At 42.6% G+C, this 21116-nt stretch overlaps 1 protein-coding gene across 1 annotated transcript in view; it reads right to left on the bottom strand.

The window, feature by feature from the left end:
- Positions 1-10421: 10421 nt before the first annotated feature.
- LOC141997740 (cytosolic phospholipase A2 gamma-like) overlaps positions 10422-21116 on the bottom strand; it is a 45276-nt gene continuing 34581 nt past the window's right edge. The window contains exons 11-16 of the mRNA XM_074970158.1: positions 20308-20357; positions 19035-19083; positions 17330-17425; positions 13541-13695; positions 12282-12450; positions 10422-10594 (exon numbers count right to left, since the gene is read on the bottom strand). Of these exons, the coding sequence (XP_074826259.1) occupies positions 10422-10594; positions 12282-12450; positions 13541-13695; positions 17330-17425; positions 19035-19083; positions 20308-20357 (692 nt within the window). The remainder of the gene's footprint in view (positions 10595-12281; positions 12451-13540; positions 13696-17329; positions 17426-19034; positions 19084-20307; positions 20358-21116) is intronic.

The raw sequence follows: 21116 nt of genomic DNA, 5'->3' as shown, positions 1-21116 counted from the left end.
TGAGTTCTATCTGTCTTTCATGTTCCTTTTGTTTTTCCTCAGTCTGAAATCTTTTGTTGAGCCGTAGATTTTGTCATCCTAACCTCTCTGTTTTTAACTAACTTTACACCCGAGGTTTAGAAATAAAATAAACAAAACTTGGCTGTAAAATTTTGCTGTGCTGGAATAGGATACCTATTCTCTGATAGTGATTGTCAGCCTACAGAAAAAGACAATTCCCTTTGTCTCTGCTCTGGCCCCAGATCAAAGCAAAAAACCTCCAACTACTTGGAAACCTGCTTACCAGCAGCCTAAAGGGGAAAAAAATTCCTTTTCAAACCGGTGCTCCTTGTAAAAAAATCAAAATCCTAAAAAAAAAAACCCTGCCACTTTTGTCTCCAGGAAATGGGTAGAACACCCCCCCGCCCTTTACTTTTAGAAAAAAAAGCTCTGGTTTGGAAGACTGTGAATTTCCCTGCAGGAGTTAAGTATCCCGCCTCCAGGCAAGAAAACCCGCAATTCACAAAGATAATCCCCTTTTGTCTCTGCTCTGGCCCCAAAGCAGAGAAAAAAACTAGCTGCTTTCCAGCAGCCCCAAAGGAAAAAAAATTTTTCCTTTTTAAAATCTGTATTTCTAGTTCAAAAAATCTCAAATTGATCTCAAAATGATTTCAGGTTAATCCCACCACTCTGCCACCATGTCAAGGTTCCTCCCCCACTCTGAACTCTAGGGTACAGATGTGGGGACCTGCATGAAAACCTCCTAAGCTTACTTTCATCAGCTTAGGTTAAAACTTCCCTAAGGTACAAATTAATTTTATTCTTTGTCCCTGGATCTCCACTGCCACCACCAAACTCTAACTGGGTTTACTGGGAAACGTAGTTTGGACACGTCTTTCCCCCCAAAATCCTCCCAACCCTTGCACCCCACTTCCTGGGAAAAGTTTGGTAAAAATCCTCACCAATTTGCATAGGTGACCACAGACCCAAACCTTTGGATCTGAGAACAATGAAAAAACATTCAGTTTTCTTGATGAGAACTTGACAACAGTCTTCATATATGCTGTTATAAAGAGGACAGCAATCAATCATTCTCCACTGAAGATAGGAAATGAAGTAATGGCTTCATCTCCAGTACGGGAGAGTTATGTTAGATATTAAGAAAAATCTTCTAACTCTAATGGTTGTTAAACTCTGGACTAGGCTTCCAATGGGAGGTTGTAGAATCCTTGTCATTAGAGGGGTTTTAAGAACGGGTTGGACAAACACCTGTCAGGGATGGTCTGTGTTTCCTTGGTCCTGCCTAGATCAAGGGGGCCTGGACTTGATGTCTTTTTGAGGTCCCTTCCCAACCTACATTTCTATGACTCTATATACACTGGTCCAAAAGCCTATTGTATTAATATTGCCGTTTCAGGCACTGAAAAGTCTTAAATTTCCAGAATTTTTATTTTATTATAAAGAATTATGGGGAAAAATCTTCTTAAAGAGGTAACTCTTACAATCCCATATTCCTATACGTGTAATCAATGCTGAAGCAAAGATCACTATCTCTTTCTTGAATGGAGTAACTGCATTAACTCATGGCAGTACTTAATAGAGGTTATTTTGGTACCCTACAGGCACCCAAATCTAGAATTGGTCAATATAGTTTTCAATTGAAAGTCAAAAATTGTGGTTATGGTCAAAAATGATATGTTTCATGAAAAAAAGTAATATTTAACTATTTTGAATGCTCTTTTTTAAATTGGAAAAAATGTTGCAATTATTTATTGAATATATTTATTTACTTATTGAATAGTGGGGAAATTCCCACTTTCTTTTTTTTATCCCCCTCCAATCCAATTTTTTCATATGGGGGAAAAAGGCATAAAATGTTTTAAAAATGGATTTAAAGGGAAAGGAGAAGATGGGAAACCCCAAAACAAAAATCTTCCAAAAAAAGAAAAAGAAGTAAAAATACTTCAATGAAATATAAAATATTTGCTCACTATTTTTCATGGAGAAATTGAAATTGAGCAGTTTTGGTCAAATATTCCACCAAATTCACCAGGAGCCGATCACCTACTTCCTTTAGACTTCTTTCAAACTCCCAGCCCATATAATCATATCATAAGCAGCCTACTCTGCTCTGTGAGTGATCTTACCAAAATATGGTCAGTCCTCTACACTATCCTGATTCCTGTGGTCAATCCCTTCATATACAGTCTGAGAAACAAAGCTCTCCCTAAGGAGTCCTTGACCTCTACCAGTATAGAAAGAATTTAGACACTCCAAGGATATTTCTTGTTGTCAGTTGAAATGGGCTGTTGATTATCAGCATTGATTTACTGAGTCAGAAGGGCAGTAGTGAGTAGAAAAAAAGAGTGCTGGACCTGGACCAATAACTCACAGCTGGCAGCTTGGATGGATCTTGAAAATCAACAGAATTTGGGCACCTAATTCCCTTAGGCAGTTTTGAAAATCACGGCCTTGTTGCAATTAGTATTCCCCTGTTCATAGAATCATAGAATATCAGGGTTGGAAGGGACCTCAGGAGGTCATCTAGTCCAACCTCTGCTCAAAGCAGGACCGACCCCCAATTAAATCATCCCAGCCAGGGCTTTGTCAAGCCTGACCTTAAAAACTTCTAAGGGAGGAGATTCCACCACCTCCCTAGGTAACGCATTCCAGTGTTTCACCACCCTCCTAGTGAAAAAGGTTTTCCTAATATCCAACCTAAATCTCCGCCACTGCAACTTGAGACCATTACTCCTTGTTCTGTCATCTGCTACCACTGAGAACAGTCTAGAGCCATCCTCTTTGGAACCCCCTTTCAGGCAGCTGAAAGCAGCTATCAAATCCCCTCTCATTCTTCTCTTCCGTAGACTAAACATCCCCAGTTCCCTCAGCCTCTCCTCATAAGTCATGTGTTCCAGTCCCCTCATCATTTTTGTTGCCCTCCGCTGGACTCTTTCCAATTTTTCCACCTCCTTCTTGTAGTGTGGGGCCCAAAACTGGACACAGTACTCCAGATGAGGCCTCACCAATGTCGAATAGAGGGGAACGATCATGTCCCTCGATCTGCTGGCAATGCCCCTACTTATACAGCCCCAAATGCCATTGGCCTTCTTGGCAACAAGGGCACACTGTTGACTCATATCCAGCTTCTCATCCACTGTAACCCCTAGGTCCTTTTCTGCAGAACTGCTGCCTAGCCATTCGGTCCCTAGTCTGTAGCGGTGCATTGGATTCTTCCGTCCTAAGTGCAGGACTCTGCACTTGTCCTTGTTGAACCTCATCAGATTTCTTTTGGCCCAATCCTCTCATTTGTCTAGATCCCTCTGTATCCTATCCCTACCCTCCAGCATATCTACCTCTCCTTCCAGTTTAGTGTCATCTGCAAATCTGCAATCCACACCATCCTCCAGATCATTTATGAAGATACTGAACAAAACCGGCCCCAGGACCGACCCTTGGGGCACTCCACTTGATAGCGGCTGCCAGCTAGACATGGAGCCATTGATCACTACCCGTTGAGCCCGACAATCTAGCCAACTTTCTATCCACCTTATAGTCCATTCATCCAGCCAATACTTCTTTAACTTGCTGGCAAGAATACTGTGGGAGACAGTGTCAAAAGCTTTGCTAAAGTCATGAATTGTCCATGAGCAGATCGTGTCCATTTCAAGCATATTTATTCTTTGAAATCAACACTGTGGGCTACACTGACAAAGGTATTCAGGCACCTAAAGATGCAGTGAGGTGCCTATTGAGGTTGACAAAAGGGACTATGGAGGTTAGGCACCAAACTCTGGTTGAAAATTAATAGAGTTAGGTGCTGTCATAAATATAAAGGGAAGGGTAAACCCCTTTAAAATCCCTCCTGGCCAGAGGAAAAAATCCTCTCACCTGTAAAGGGTTAAGAAGCTAAAGGTAACCTTGCTGGCACCTGACCAAAATGACCAATGAGGAGACAAGATACTTTCAAAAACTGGGAGGAGGGAGAAAAACAAAGGGTCTGTGTCTGTCTGTATGATGCTTTTGCCAGGGACAGAACAGGAATGGAGTCTTAGAACTTAGTAAGTAATCTAGCTAGGTATGTATTAGATTATGATTTCTTTAAATGGCTGAGAGAAGAGCTATGCTGAATAGAATGACTATTCCTGTCTGTGTGTCCTTTTTGTAACTTAAGGTTTTGCCTAGAGGGATTCTCTATGTTTTGAATCTAATTACCCTGTAAGGTATCTACTATCCTGATTTTACAGAGGTGATTCCTTTACTTCTATTAAAAGTCTTCTTGTAAGAAAACTGAATGCTTTTTCATTGTTCTAAGATCCAAGGGTTTGGGTCTGTCGTCACCTATGCAAATTGGTGAGGATTTTTACCAAACCTTCCCCAGGAAGTGGGGTGCAAGGGTTGGGAGGATTTTGGGGGGTAAGACGTGTCCAAACCACGTTTCCCAGTAAACCCAGATAAAGTTTGGTGGTGGCAGTGGAAATCCAAGGGTAAAATAATTTTGTACCTTGGGGAAGTTTTAACCTAAGCTGGTAAAAGTAAGCTTAGGAGGTTTTCATGCAGGTCCCCACATCTGTACCCTAGAGTTCAGAGTGGGGAAGGAACCTTGACAGGTGCCTAACTTAGTTGGATGCTTTAGTAAATCCCACTTCCCATCTGCCATTTTAGGTTGCCTCAACACCTTTGGAAACCTGGCCCTTTATCTGTGAATCACTCATAAAATGCTGATTGAAGTATTTCTGACACTGAGGTTGAGATTTCAAATCTGCCTTAGGGATTTTGATGCCCAATTCCTGTTAAAATAAGAACTGCTCATTCAGATCCTATGGGCATCTTTAGAAGTCTGAGTTCTAATAAATATATAATGTCTCTCTCCTATGTGGATTAGACTTGCAGAGTTTAAGGCCAGAAGGAACCATTGTGGTCATCTAACCTGACTTCCTGCACATTACAGGTCATAGAATCTCATCCACCTACTCCTGTGACAGACCCATAGCCACTGGCTGAGTCACTGAAGTCCTCAAATTCTGATTTGAAGTCTTCAAGTTACAGAGAATCCACCATTTATTCCAGTTCAAACTAGCAAGTGACCCATGCCCCAGGCTGCAGAGCAAGGTTAAAACTGCCCAGGGTCTCTGCCAATCTGACCAAGGGAAAATTCCTTCCCAATCCCAAATATGATGATCTGTTAGACCCTGAGCATATTGGCGAGACACATGAGCCAGACCCTTGGCAAATAATTCTCTGTAATAACTCAGAGCCCTCCTCATCTAGTGCCCAATCTCTGGCTGTTGAGGATATCTGCTAATAGATGCCTGGGTGTAATATAAAAATCCTCAATTGAGGGGGTTCACAATAAAATTTTATTTAAAGCACAGGTGGAAAGGTCACTACAGATCAACCTTATTTACATATGTGTTTTAATAAAATCTAACAGTTCAAAACACAAAAGCCATGTGTGATCATGAGGGGCTGAGTAACAACATGAAGGAGAGAAATGATATAGTAATGAAGAAGTGTGTTGCCCCACATCCCTTCCTGCTTAAAAGAAAAAAAGCAAACTGTTAATTTCTGCAGTGAAAGAGTTTTTAATCACAATACTAAAAGTAAATAAAATGGGAACTGAAATCAAGTAATTCAAAGCTATATTATCATACATTTTAAAAATAACATAAGCATGGTTTAAATCCTAAAGAAATGCCGAGGGAGGAAAATTAAGTTTATTTAATTCCCATAACTACATAATTAGCATCCCTGTGGCACAATTTAAATCAAGATTTTTAGTAATTTTTGTCTAAATAGTTTGCACTGTTAGAACCCAACCCCCCACCACACACAGACACACACAAACCTCCCATAAAAATAGTTAACAGGAAAGTAAACTGTGAAGAAATAAACTCCTGGGGAATAGTAATATTATACAAAACCTTCAGAAGACAGAATACTGGACTAGATGGACCATTGGTCTCATGCCATATGGCTGTTCTTATGATGAGCACAAGTCACAGTATTGGATCATGTGGAAGAACAAGTTCCTTATGAACTGGAGATGCTTGCTCATGTTTGTAGCTTTTCAGGAGAAGGTCATGTCGTACCCGAAAGTGCTCGTGAAAGCAATTTAAATGACAGAGTCTGGGGAATGATTGCTATGTCTTCTGTGTCGATGGCACAGACAACAGCCCTGACACTGACAACTTTCTAAATCACATGAGCTCTCTCTGCTTACACCTCATAACCAGGTGTAAAATATGGTCACAAAGTTTCGGCAAAATCTTTTTCTGAAGGAAATTTGGGATCTTAATAAAAGGACGATTTCAAGCAAATTATCAGCTTTCCTTAAAGGTTTTGCTTTTTTTAATGGAAACCCTAAAAAATTACAATATAATTTATTATTTGCATTGTGCAATCAGTTAAGATCCCCAGTCATGGCCCAGAAGTCCGTTGTGCTAGGTGCTGTACAAACACTGGATGAAATGATTGCTCTGAATGGCTGAAATGTAACACTGATCCCTGTCACGTCCCCAACTCTGGCTCAATTGCCTCACTGCATCAGCCCTTATTTACACCAGCACCTCCATTGCATTTAATGGTGCCACTTTCCTGATTACGGGTTACTCACAGTAGTCAGGAGCGCAGGAGATGCTGGTGCTGTATTTACCACAGGCCTGACAAAATGGGGATCTGAGGAGCAACCACAGCCATCTCCGTGGGCAGTTAGGAGAGGTAGCTGGGCTGGGCCAGGCTGCAGAGGGCTGTGTTAGGTCACCCATAACCAGAACCTTCTCCAGGGGTGCTTGGGAGAGGCAGGGCTGGGCCAGGGCTGCAGAGGGCCGTCCCATGTCACCGATTGGCAGAGGAGCAGTGTTCAGCTGCGGGTATGGGCTAACGAGGAGAAAATGTGAGCGTGTCTCTCTCTTGCTTCTGGGAACCAAGAGAGCTGGAGGTGCCGGCCATTTACCCAGTGAGGCCTGAGCCCTCAGACAAGGGAGGAGATGGAGTCAGGGCAGAGGAAGCGTGAGGTAGAGGAGACAGTGAGTTCCTCTAGCCTTAACACTGTTGGTGCCTAAATACTGTAGGTGCCTAAATTTCTGCAGTAAGATATTCCCTGTGCAGCTGTTTCTGCTTGCACTGTAGGCACCTGGATACCAAAGCCCCACAGTGATGCCCAATCCAGGGGAAGATCAGCATCACTCCCCCTAATTTGCCTGTGGGGCCCAATAAGATAAGTGTGCTCAGAGCTCTCTTAGCAGACTGGGCTCTGGATGCAAACTCACGCACAAGACTCACGCAAACTCACGCACGTGGCAGGGAGGGGGGAAGAGAAGAGGAGAATCTCCCTCATAACTTTTAGCCCTGCAGTGAGGGTGCCCAGACCCCCACTTCCTAAGGGGCCAAAGAGATTTGAACAGGGATCTACCACCTCTCAGGAGAGTGCCCGAGTGACTGGGCCAGAGGCTCTCTTAGTCTCTCCTGTTGAAGCTCCATGGTGGATAAATACTTTGAAAAGAAAATCACTGGAGTTGGAGCACTGGATTTTTGGTCTCCCACCTCAGTGCTCTAACCACCAGGCTACAGTATGATCACCAGGATCCCACCAAGGGCAGTCAGTGATAAGGGTCAGAGCAGGGGCAAACCGGAGGCTGTGAGTAGCTGAGGAGTTCATAGTCAGTTCCGGTCTGGGGTTGACACTGACCGTCAGAGTACAAGTCAGGTTTCAGGGTCCCAGTCAGGAGGGAAAAAAAAAGCTGAGGTCACGCCAGGACTCTAGAGCAAGGAGCAGGAACAGAGTTGGCAACTACAGAGATCCACACTGTTGCCTGGACACTTCCTGGTCATGCACCTTGGGTTTATATAGGGCATGGAGCCAATCAGGAGTCACAGGGCTGTTGCCTGTCAAACGTTAAGGTGGAACTTCCCGTGGTCGGTATCCACGGCAGGTCATGGGAAGTGGAGCGCAGGCTGATTACCGCTGCTCCTGGGTGACAGCCTGGAACTGTTAGCTACCTGGTAGCTCTACAGGCCTGGGCTCTAGACCGGTGGGGCCTTACAGGCATTCTCTTAGTGGTTGCTCTGTCTCTCTTTTTTGCCCGCTGACACTTTATTTATTTATCCACAGTGGAATAGCTTCAACTGGATGTTGGATCATGTCCAAAGTGAAAGGAGAGTCATAGCCACTGGTTTCTGTGTAGTTAACTCCTGGTTTATTTATGCCAAGTGCAAAGAGTCTCATGCCTGCTCCATTTTACTGTTTGATATTTTCTCCTGCTCACTCTCACGCGCTTCTTTACCTTGAGTTACACAGGCAGGGCTCATCCAACAGGGAAGGGATCTGGGACCATCCTCCATATTAGTTTACAGGGGTTCTCAAACTTGTTTTGCTGGGACCCAATTTGAAAATATTTCAGCTGTGATGACCCTCCCAAAACAATGACTACCCCCTATACCATGCCATCCTTACTTCTCCACTGCTGCTGGGGGCAGCGCTGCCTTCAGAGCTGGGTACCTGGCCAGCAGCTGCTGCTTTCCAGCTGCCCACCTCTGAAGAGCTTGGGCTGTCAGCCCCGTGCATGGCTGACAGGCTGATCCCTGGCATGCACGGGGACTCACAGCATGCGACACCCACGTAATAACCTTGTGACACCCTGAGGGGTGACAACCCCCAGTTTGAGAACCCCTGATTTACAATAATATGAAGTGCAAAGGTCCTGAGAACAATCTGGGATCTTTATTCATTGGCTTTTCAGATAGAGTTCATTCACCTCACAGGGTGCATCTGAAAGCTCTGTGTCTTAACAATGCCATCTCCAGATGGACTGGACCCAGGAATGCCAGATCTGTAAGCACACGCCGTACTGCCGGCACTAAAGAACCGGCTACCACAGATGAAAGTCTGCAGAAGACTCATCATTAAAATTGCGAGTCTTTCATGGAGGTCACAGAAGTCACAGATTCCATGATTTTCAAGGACCTCTATGACTTCTGCAGCAGCCAGTGTGGCTGATACCAGGGCTGTCTGAGCAGCTGAGGAAGCCCTGGGGCCAGCCGCACTGGCTTCTGCTCGGGCAGCCCCAGGGGTTAGCTGCTTGCGCAACTCTGGGGCCAGTGGTGCTGGCCACTGATCGGGCAGCCCTAGGCAGCTGGCCCCAGGGGCTGCTGGAGCAGCACCAGTCTCGGGCACTGCCCCGGGGCTGCAGCAGGCTCCTGGGCCACCCCTCCAAGCAGCAGTGAGGCCCCAGTCCACACAGTCCCCTGAGCAGCAGCAGCGGTGCCCCAGAGTTCCTAAGATTTAGTCATATGTATTTATAGTGTGAATTTTTGTTCATTGCCCGTGACCTGTCCATGATATTACTAAAAATACCCATAACTAAATCCCAGCCTTACTCATCATTTATATGTGGTATAGTCACTAGAGGGAGACAAACAGCCAGGCGGGGCTACCATGGGTTGTACAGTGCCCCTGACTGAGGAAGCTTGTCCAAGCAGCACAGATCAATATCAATTTAAATCCCTCTAGGGGCCAGCACTTTGCCACTCCGTTTGCTCCTTCTCAACCAGATGGACTACGAGAATCGGACTTGAGATTCTGCAACATGTGGCTCTTCACACCATGAATATTAGAGTCTTCCTGTTCATATTAATACCCAGCTCCCATAAGAAGTTGAAAATACTGGACAGGATTCTACTCCCCATTACACCTTTGGACCGACTCCAAAGACTCCAGTGGAGCCTTGCTGGATTGGAAGAGGAAACTCGCCATTACTCATTCTTCTTGTTTTCATTTTTATCTATGCTTTCAAAATCAGAATTTACCAGCAAAAAACTTTATCAAAATATTCTGTTGATCCAAAATATTGTTTTCTGTTAAAAAATATTGATAACAATTTCAACATTTTCAATAATGTTTTCATGAAAAAACCCACACACACACCTTTGGAATAAAAATGACCCCCCCCCACAAAACTAGTTTATTATTTTTCTAACCTGTCTATGTATAAAGTGTGATAAGAGCTAGGGGAGATGGCTTTTACCATAGGTGTCAGGTGCTTGTGCTTTTGCAGGCGATTTCTAGGATGGAGGCACTGTGTGCAAATGGTTTGATTCTATAGGCTTTATTGATTGAATGTGAATTGTGCATCAGGAGAAAAGGGCATCTGTCATCACGCAGAGCAGAGACTGACTGAGCAATAATTCACAACAGCAAGCAAAAAATGATTTATACCAAGAGAGAATTTTTCTTTGACTAATGCGCAGAATCAGAATTGCTGAACTAAAGTGCAGTCAACTTAAGGGGTTAACTCACGAGCTAGGTACTAGTGCTTTCATAGCAGAAGCTGAGAGTCCTGTAATCCCAAATAATGACAGTTTCCAGCTACGTGACAATTCTGTAGTTCTCAAAATCTACTGGGTGGCTTTAATGTATGTGGGGCATAGATGAGAAACTCTTCTTAAGAGCTCCTCTTCTTGCTGGAGTGAGCCACAATGTATTTGATCTCTTGAAGGATCTTGTCTTTGTTGTTCGACACATTCAGTCTTGCCGACTGGAGGAGTTTGGTGATGTCTCCCACATGGTAGAGACAGCGAACTGGGGTGAATCTAATTCTCCATTCTGTCACATAGGCTGAAAGCAAAGAGAGAAAAGATGTGAATACATTTTTAGGATGATAATACTACTGTAGTGTCAATAACAACTAATACTATTATTTTGGTTGTGTTCTAGGGTTCCCAGGCCATCGTGAGAGGAATATCTTGCTTCCGAGACTTAAGGAGAAGAATCAAGTGAGGCTCATGTATGGGGAAAAGGGTTTCACAAATGCTCTACTCCCAATCCAAAAGCATCTGGATGTTTTGTCTACAGCGATCAGCAGTGACATAGTTAATATAGTTGAACTGTCATCTTTAGGGTTCAGAGTCAACAACCTCCTGAACTGAAATGGATACTTTGCACTTTTCAGAGCTATTGAATCAGGTTTTCTACAGACTTGGAGACTTCCTTTAATTCTATCAAATTCATTCTCCTATTTTCCCTGCTTTCTACCCATCCCTCAGCTATTCTTTTGTCTCTTTGCTTTTCTCAGTAGTGTCCCATATTCAGCATGTTTGTGAAAAAAACAAGGAGCAGATTCTGCTCTCATGTGTACTAAGGTAAATTAATCTAGAGTACAACCTATGCATCTACCTATCTAGGGATTTCAATGGAAAAAATGGAATTTTGGTGCCTAATTCCATTAGGCTCCCTTAAAAATATTGCCCCTGAGTTCTTATAAGACTCCCATCATTATAGGAACAGAGCATCTAATGGCATGACACTCTGCATTCACAGTGGATCAAAAATCAAGAGAAATAGAACTTGTACAGAACATATGGGTATCTGAGCTGGTGTAACTCACATGCCCAGACAGCTGAGAGAAGGTTAAAGGTTTTCCCACTTTTAGACTCCTTTGCATTCCTTTCTGAATTTCTCTTTATATGCTAGACTCATCTCTTCATTGCACTAGTGTAAATCTACATTTATTCCTTCGACTTCATTTGTGTAACAGAGAGAAGATTTGGTCCCTGTGTCTAGACGGGAGCTAAAGAAAGAAGGTGCCTTATTCTGAGCTCAAGGAGTCATTTGATGAAACTGAAAATCTGTAAATGTAAAAATCATAAAAGCAAAGAGTTTTATTTATACACAACAAAAAATAACCTATGGGACTCACCGCACATAACATTAAAGCCAAGAGTACAGTAGGATTCAAAACGCAGGTAGACATCTTCATGAATATTTTCAAGATTCACATTTAAATTAGTTAATTTTTTTTAAAAAATGGAAGCGATATAGGCCAGATTTTGAAATGTATTGAGTTGTGGAAAGATAAAGATAGGCAACTGGTGAGATTTTCAAAAGCAGCTGAGTAGGTTAGGTGCCTAATTCACCTAGGCACTTTATAAATCCCACTAGGTGGCTACCTTCATCTGTAGACACCTACATACATTTGAAAATTTGGCTTAAAATGTTTAGAAATCAGAGCCAACCCCACCCCACCCCCCACAGAGTCTAGTGACAAACATCCCCTATGGCAGATAATTCTATAACTACATAATCTGTGATTTCTCACAACTTCCTCTTAAGCTTCTATTACTGGATACCCTCTTTAACATAGGATACTGCACTAGATAAATCTGACATTTTATCCCATTCCCTATGTCCCTTTGCTACCTTACCCCAGAGCAAACCAGATGCAGCAGTATTTAACTCATCCATATAAGTGAAATGAAAGTGAGGTCAGTAGCCTTTAAGAAAATGGGTGTGACATGAAAGTTACCCGGACAATTCACTTTGTTGAAAAGTGGGAAGTGCATGACAGTAGGTGCACCCTCTCCTCTGAAGATGTAGCAGTCGGAGGGGTTATCTGGCTCTTGGAGCAATTTCTCGTCTATCTCAGGAAATGGGATGCAGTTTTCTTTACAGTATTTGGCAGTTTGCTTGAGGGCCTGTAAGTGAAGGTATCGTGATGATTTTATTGAAGAGAACTGCTGTCCACAAGACCAGATAGCTCAAAACAGATAGCTCAAAATCAAACTTTCTCTCTGAGTCCTCTACCAATTGACTACGCAGAAAACCTACAGTGGAAATCATACCCTCTGCTCTTGGGATAGGAAGAATGTTTGTGTAGCAATGCATGACTGTCTACAAGGAAACCCCATAGCTGGGATTTCCAAAGAAGCTTAAAGGAGCATGAATTTATCTCCCAGGAAAAGTCAATATGGGTTGGACACTGAACTCACTTAAGAGCCTTTAAAAATCTCAGCCCACAGCCGTAAGAATAGATTAAACATGGCACACTGAGTTCAGTACCCAAGAACAGAGCTAGAAGGTTCACAGCAGCCCATAACTGTTCAACTGGGATAGATCTCAGTGGTTCAGTAGGACCTGAAGGAGCGCTCCATGTAAGCTCGAAAGCTTGTCTCTTGCACCAATGCTAGAAGGTCCAGTAAAAGAAATTACCTCACCCACCTTGGTACAGTAGGAGACATGGGTCAATATTCATCTCCAGTACTCGACACATGAATGCTCAAGGCTACCAAAGGTTCATCTTTCACTTAAGGTGAAAAACAGATTTCCTTCCTTAAGGTCACTATGAGGTATATTTTCTAAGGCACACATGGGAATGTGTTGTCCTACTTCCATTGATTAAGTCACAAAACTGTCCATTGTGCATTTGAAAATCTCCTCCTGTAGAGAGCCATTGGGCCCTGGGACACCTCGCAAAAGTATTAGTGTTGACTCAAGTCGGCTGACCAACTTGCTACTTGGATGGTAGGATTCTTTCCACTAAACATTTCCCCAGCAGGTTAGAAGGGTATGCGATTCTTTGCTCCCTTCTTGTCCTGAACTGTTTTCCAGAAATAAAGTAAAGAAAATACTTTTAGATTTTTTTTTTTTAGATTGGAAATTTCTTTGTTGGATTCTTATCTCTTGGGGTCAGGGACAATGTATTTTTCTGTGTTCAAATATCACCTGGCAATGGCCCCTCATTCCTAATTTGAATGACTGTAGAAATGTAATAATGATAGGAGTTACCTTAAATGGTTCAAAAGGGCCATAGTCAAAGGAGAGGATCAGTTTCACTTTCCTTTCCGGGCGGAGAACCAGAGGGAAAGCACAGTTTATGGCTATTCCAGCATCTACCAAGGAGATGACTTTATCCTTCACCAGCTCAGCAGAGTCAAGAGCAGCTAAAGGAATGTATCCAAAAATAAAGTTTTCATACTAAGAGATTAGAATCTGCACCTTGCCAGTGGCAGGATTAATAAATAATATTCACTGCAGCAGTGCTTTGGTAAAGTGTGTGTATCTTCTGCCCTTAAAGTACAGCCACCTCTTCCCCACCCTCACCCTCTGCTTCCCTTAGTGCCCATTGTACAGTATGGCTGCCCTTTCCTCATCCCTCGCCCTCTGCTGTCCCTAGTGCCTATTATACAGTATAGTTCTCTTATACTTGATCCTTCCATCCACTGGCCATTATACAGCACAGCCACCACTTTCTCCTTCCTGCTATTTACAGGGCATCATTATAGGCACATCTGGAAGCAACACCTATCATTTAGGTTGCCTAACGCTTCCCGTTCCATGTTTTCAATTTTCTTATGAGTTCAGGGAATGGGGGGAATAGTATATAGCCATGGAATTAAAGCTCTATTATAATGCCGATGCAGAAGGCAGCTTTACTGGAATTTCATGGGGAAGCTTAATTCATAGAACCATAGAATCACAGAATATCAGGGTTGGAAGGGACCTCAGGAGGTCATCTAGTCCAACCCCCTGCTCAAAGCAGGACCAATCCCGAACTAAATCATCCCAGCCAGGGCTTTGTCAAGCCTGGCCTTAAAAACATCTAGGGAAGGAGATTCCACCACCTCCCTCGGTAACCCATTCCAGTGTTTCACCACCCTCCTAGTGAAAAAGGTTTTCCTAATATCCAACCTAAATCTCCGCCACTGCAACTCGAGACCATTACTCCTTGTTCTGTCATCTGCTACCACTGAGAACAGTCTAGAGCCATCTTCTTTGGAACCCCCTTTCAAGCAGCTGAAAGCAGCTATCAATCCCCCCTCATTCTTCTCTTCCGCAGACTAAACAATCCCAGTTCCCTCAGCCTCTCCTCAAAAGTCATGTGTTCTAGTCCCCTAATCATTTTTGTTGCCCTCCGCTGGACTCTTTCCAATTTTTCCACCTCCTTCTTGTAGTGTGGGGCCCAAAACTGGACACAGTACTCCAGATGAGGCCTCACCAATGTCGAATAGAGGGGAACGATCACGTCCCTCGATCTGCCGGCAATGCCCCTACGTATACATCCCAAAATGCCATTGGCCTTCTTGGCAACAAGGGCACACTGTTGACTCATATCCAGCTGCTCATCCACTGTCACCCCTAGGTCCTTCTCTGCAGAACTGCTGCCGAGCCATTCGGTCCCTAGTCTGTAGCGGTGCATGGGGTTCTTCCGTCCGAAGTGCAGGACTCCGCACTTGTCCTTGTTGAACCTCATCAGATTTCTTTTGGCCCAATCCTCCAATTTGTCTAGGTCTCTCTGTATCCTATCCCTACCTGCCACCGTATCTACCACTCCTCCTAGTTTAGTATCATCCGCAAATTTGCTGAGAGTGCAATCCACACCATCCTCCAGATCATTTATGAAGATATTGAACAAAACCGGCCCCAGGACCAACCCTTGGGGCACTCCACTTGATACTGGCTGCCAGCTAGACATGGAGCCATTGATCACTACCCATTGAGCCCGACAATCTAGCCAACTTTCTATCCACCTTATAGTCCATTCATCCAGCCCATACTTCTTTAACTTGCTGGCAAGAATACTGTGGGAGACCGTGACAAAAGCTTTGCTAAAGTCAAGGAATAACACGTCCACCGCTTTCCCCTCATCCAGAGAGCCAGTTATCTCGTCATAGAAGGCAATTAGATTAGTCAGGCATGACTTGCCCTTGGTGAATCCATGCTGACTGTTTCGGATCACTTTCCTCTCCTCTAAGTGCTTCAGAATTGATTCCTTGAGGACCTGCTCCATGATTTTTCCAGGGACTGAGGTGAGGCTGACTGGCCTGTAGTTCCCCGGATCCTCCTTCTTCCCTTTTTTAAAGATGGGCACTACATTAGCCTTTTTCCAGTCGTCTGGGACTTCCCCCGATCACCATGAGTTTTCAAAGATAATGGCCAATGGCTCTGCAATCACATCCGCCAACTCCTTTAGCACTCTCGGATGCAGCGCATCCGGCCCCATGGACTTGTGCACGTCCAGCTTTTCTAAATAGTCCCGAAACACTTCTTTCTCCACAGAGGGCTGGTCACCTCCTCCCCATGCTGTGCTGCCCAGTGCAGTAGTCTGGGAGCTGACCTTGTTTGTGAAGACAGAGGCAAAAAAAGCATTGAGTACATTAGCTTTTTCCACATCCTCTGTCACTAGGTTGCCTCTATCATTCAGTAAGGGGCCCACACTTTCCTTGACTTTCTTCTTGTTGCTCACATACCTGAAGAAACCCTTCTTGTTACTCTTAACATCTCTTGCCAGCTGCAACTCCAGGTGTGATTTGGCCTTTCTGATTTCACTCCTGCATCCCCGAGCAATATTTTTATACTCTTCCCTGGTCATTTGTCCAATCTTCCACTTCTTGTAAGCTTCTTTTTTGTGTTCAAGATCAGCAAGGATTTCCCTGTTAAGCCAAGCTGGTCACCTGCCATATTTACTATTCTTTCTAGACATCGGGATGGTTTGTCCCTGTAACCTCAATAAAGATTCTTTAAAATACAGCCAGCTCTCCTGTACTCCTTTCCCCCTCATGTTATTCTCCCAGGGCATCCTGCCCATCAGTTCCCAGAGGGAGTCAAAGTCTGCTTTTCTGAAGTCCAGGGTCCGTATTCTGCTGCTTTCCTTTCTTCCCTGTGTCAGGATCCTGAACTCAACCATCTCATGGTCACTGCCTCCCAGGTTCCCATCCACTTTAGCTTCCCCTACTAATTCTTCCTGGTTTGTGAGCAGCAGGTCAAGAAGAGCTCTGCCCCTAGCTGGTTCCTTCTAGCACTTGCACCAGGAAATTGTCCCCTACCCTTTCCAAAAACTTCTTGGATTTTCTGTGCACCGCTATATTGCTCTCCCAGCAGATATCAGGGAATTCAGCAGAATTCTGAACTGTCCTAACATTTGAGTGCTTGACTTTACAATTTTAACATAATATTTAGAATATAATACTTTGGCTTGAAAGTATTAGATTTTATTGGTCAGTTACCATGGATTTCACTCTTTCTATATAAACCAATGAAAACCTGTTTCCACTGATAATCAAAATTTACTGATAAACAAAATATGAAAAATGCTTCTTGAGAATTTAAAGTCAAAATCCAGTGATTTAGACTTTTGATTTAGGGCAGTTATAAAATAGACTAGTGAATTAACATTAAAAACCAGAATGATTTGTTGATTTAAGGATATTTAGTTTGTACATTTTGGCATATGATGTTGACAGTTTGTGTTTTAATGGTTTAAATAATCATTTGATTCTCCTCTTAATTTTCATCAACCATGAAGATTTAAATTGGTAAGACTAAAAAATGTTTAAAATCTATATTTTCATGCTACTGAAAATTTAAATTAATAAAAATCTTAAAAATGCTTAAAGTAAACAATGACACTGTCTGTCAAAATTTAAAAATAAACATTGAATTCTTCTGACCTTAAAAATACCGTATAGGAAGACAACCCTTTCTCATGTTTCTGTGTCATGTATTTACTGTCAGAACGGGACCCTAGGAAAAGGAGACATCCACACCACAGAGTCTGTAAACCCATTTTTTACTTACAGCATTTGTAAAGAAAGTTATTGTTCGTTCCCCATTTCCAGGTCAAGAGACCACGAGTGGTTTTTTGCCACATTCTAGCGAAATCCACCACTGAGCCTGTGAGAGGGCACAAACCAGAGTTCAAATATCAGATCTATATATATATATTCAGGAACTTCTGAAAACCAGCAGAGTTTTTCTTATCTCTTATTTGCTAGTGCCGACCAGGAGCTGTGGGAACAATCCCAGCAGAGCAAAAGCTGTGGAATTTTCAGAATCCTGGATTCCCTCATTGTACCACATAATGACCCACACACACTTATCTGGTTTGAGATGTGTCAGCTGTCAAGTTCTCCCCTGCACAGAACACCTGATGGTAGTATAAACCATTTCCTATATTCCACTATGTAAGATATGTGGCCCAGTTCCTTTAGCTGCTGATTTGAGCTGTGCAAATAACTGAATTTTGGTTTCACTGTCGAACAAACAATTGTAATTAAAAAATCCCAAATGAAAATTTTTTTTTATATTTCAGTGAAAAGAGAAAGAAAACAACAAAAAAATCATTGTATGTAGAATTAAATGTTTGGTTTTACTCAGAATGAAATATTTCATTTTGGTTTTTGAGTTCTAAAAGTTTTTTTTAAGTGAAATTGAACCAAACTTTTTTATTAATTTTTTTAAAAAACTGTTTTTATCCAAAAAATCAAAACATTTCACTTTGAAAATTTCAGTATGAAATATTTGGTGTGGTTTTTTTCTGATTTGTTTTTGTTGTAAAATAAACAGTTTCGCAAATTTGATGCAAATTCATGAAATATTATAATCATAGAATCTCAGGGTTGGAAGGGACCTCAGGAGGTCATCTAGTCCAACCCCTGCTCAAAGCAGGACCAATCCCCCAGTTTTTGTCCCAGATCCCTAAATGGCCCCCTCAAGGATTGAACTCACAACCCTGGGTTTAGCAGGCCAATATTCAAACCATGGTTGACCCAAACGTGCTTTTTTCAGGAAAGAAAATTGAGCTGAAAAATTTCACCCCCTTCTAATGCTGAGTTCCCTCAACTCCCACTAGAATTGGTTTGAGCTGAGGAAACACAACCTTCAATTGTTAAACACTCAAAATCGTCAAAATCCAAATACGGCCCACTTATAATAATGATTTGGAGTCAATCTAAACATTTTGGTCAACACAAAATGGCTTTTAGATGCCTAAGTGCTTCTGAAAATACCACTAGGCACCTAAATATCTTTGAAAATCTGGTGCTATGTGACTTAGGGGCAAAGTCCCACTGAAAGTCAACAGGGTTTATACTCTGACCTCCTTTTCATGCCTTTTGAAAACTTCACCATATATCTGTCATGGTGCATCAGATCCACATCTCTAAGCAGAAATAATCACATTGCACCACCTGAAAAGGACATTTTAAAAACACAATCATTGATATTGGTGAAGGGCCCAGAAACTTTCATAAAGGGCACGACAGAAAACCTGAACATAAACAAGGCTATTCCGGAACAGCTTTGTGCTGAGCAGACATTTTTCAAAAAATGACAACATAAAAATTATTATTCATGAGGAAGGGTGAACAAGAGCTGAGGGATTTGTTTAACTGAACAGTTCACTGGGCCTGAGTCTCTTTTCACAAAGATGCCAATAACTCCTCATGCAGCAGTGTACAAGAGGAATTTCAAACTCAATCCACAGGGGATTAAAATAATTTACCTACTCCACCTTTAATGTTTTCAGTAATTGACTTGTTCTTCGTATCTGAAAAATATATTTGGGTTATCAATCACTGCATACTATCATTGACAATAATGCAATCACCTAGGCAACAACATTCAGGGTACAATGATTAAGGCCAAGTTTGCATTTCCTGCAGGTTGTAAGTATCATAAGAAAGAAAAAAATGGGAGAAATGTATGATCTGATATGCAGTATCTTCGATTCTCCTACTAGGCTGCGTCAATGTCTTGCCACTTTCTCATTTAAAATATATAGACAATATATGGATGGATCTAGACTGTTCTCAGTCGTAGCAGATGACAGAACAAGGAGTAATGGTCTCAAGTTGCAGTGGGGGAGGTTTAGGTTGGATATTAGGAAAAACTTTTTCACTAGGAGGGTGGTGAAACACTGGAATGCATTACCTAAGGAGGTAGTGGAATCTCCTTCCTTAGATATTTTTAAGGTCAGGCTTGACAAAGCCCTGGCTGGGATGATTTAGTTGGGGATTTGGTCCTGCTTTGAGCAGGGGTTTGGACTAGATGACCTCCTGAGGTCCCTTCCAACCCTGATATTCTATGATTCTATGATTCTATATACCTTCTAAACTTATCATTTGGCTAAAATCTTTTTCCCAGGATCCACCATCTATGTTCACAGTCACTGTGAGCTTCTCTATAGCTTTCCTAATGCACAGAGAGTGCCTGTCACGCCCCCCACCCCCACCCCCATACTACACTGCAATCTGTCCACATTTCAGTTGCTAAAATGACCTTTCTTTGCTTGTGGTTCTGATTAGTAAGTGCCCTTTTGGAATCTCTCCACTGCAACCCCCTTGCATATTCCACAGAATTTAAAATTCTCTTCCTCTTTTTCAATGCCACCTCGCAATTTCATCCTTTTCTATTTGAACAGGACTGGGGAATCCAGCAGCAGAAATCTCACTTGGTGTATGACTGAAATAGCACAAAGATACCATGATCCTTTCCAACCCAGACAACGATAATGAAACTATAGTCACCAGTTTTGATTTTTAAAGATCCTAAGTGAGTTAGGTGCTCAAATCTCATTTAACCCCAATGGGATGTGGGTACCTAATTTTCTTAGGGTCCTTTGAAAACCCAGCCACTGTGAACGCTATTCACTAAAGTCTCACCCTGACAGAGGCAAGTTGAAGGGAGAGAGGAATGCTTGTCTGTTATTCTCTAGATCCACCTTGTGCTCATTGAGAGCTCTATGGAAATAACTTGTGAAAATCATACTCATCAGTTTTGGGAACATTCCCTACTTCCATGGCAGAGCTTTCTGATGTAGATGCATCTAAAAAAAACAACAACAACACTAAACTTTGGCCCTTGTGGAGGGAGGTCTCATTTCAGTTTCAAGAGTTTCCACTTCTATTTGTTTTGTCTCCTCTATTACTCTGGCTCTACCAGGAAGCCAAACTAGGACTAATTTAGCCCTGGCTACTTACACAGAATCATATAAATGTAAGGCAGGAAGGGGCCTCGACAGGTCATCTACTCCAGTTCCGTGCACTGAGGCAGGACAAAATATTATCTAGACCATCCCTGACAGGTGTTTTTCTAAACTGTTCTTAAAAGCTTCCTGTGTCAGAGATTCCTCAACCTCCCTAGGGAATTTATTCCTGTGCCTAACTACCCTGACAGGAAGTTTTTCCGAATATCTAGCCTGAATCTCCCTTGCTCCTGTCCTGTCCTCAGTGGTTAAGGGGAACAATTTATCAACCCCCTCTTGACAGCAACCTTTTACGCATTTGAAAACTGTTGTCATGACCCCCTCAGTCTTCTCTTCTCCGGACTCAATAAAGTGAACTTTTTCAATCTTTCCTCATAGGTCCTGTTTTCTACATGTTTAATTAGAAAATTAGTGTGTTGTTCTCCTCTGGACTTTCTCCATTTGTCCATATCTTTCCTGAAGTTTGCTGCACAGTGCTCCTGCTGAGGCCTTAACAGTGCTGAGTAGAATGGAAGTATTACTTCTTGTGCCTTGCTTACAGCACTCCTGCCATGTGCTTTGTGATTGCACATAATCTGTGGGCAAAAGGAAGCTCTTGCT

The sequence above is a fragment of the Natator depressus genome, chromosome 13 (assembly GCF_965152275.1).
Source record: "Natator depressus isolate rNatDep1 chromosome 13, rNatDep2.hap1, whole genome shotgun sequence".
NCBI classification, from domain to species: domain Eukaryota; kingdom Metazoa; phylum Chordata; order Testudines; family Cheloniidae; genus Natator; species Natator depressus.
Note: the sequence above shows the minus strand (reverse complement) of the source record. Positions and strands in the feature narration are given on the sequence as shown.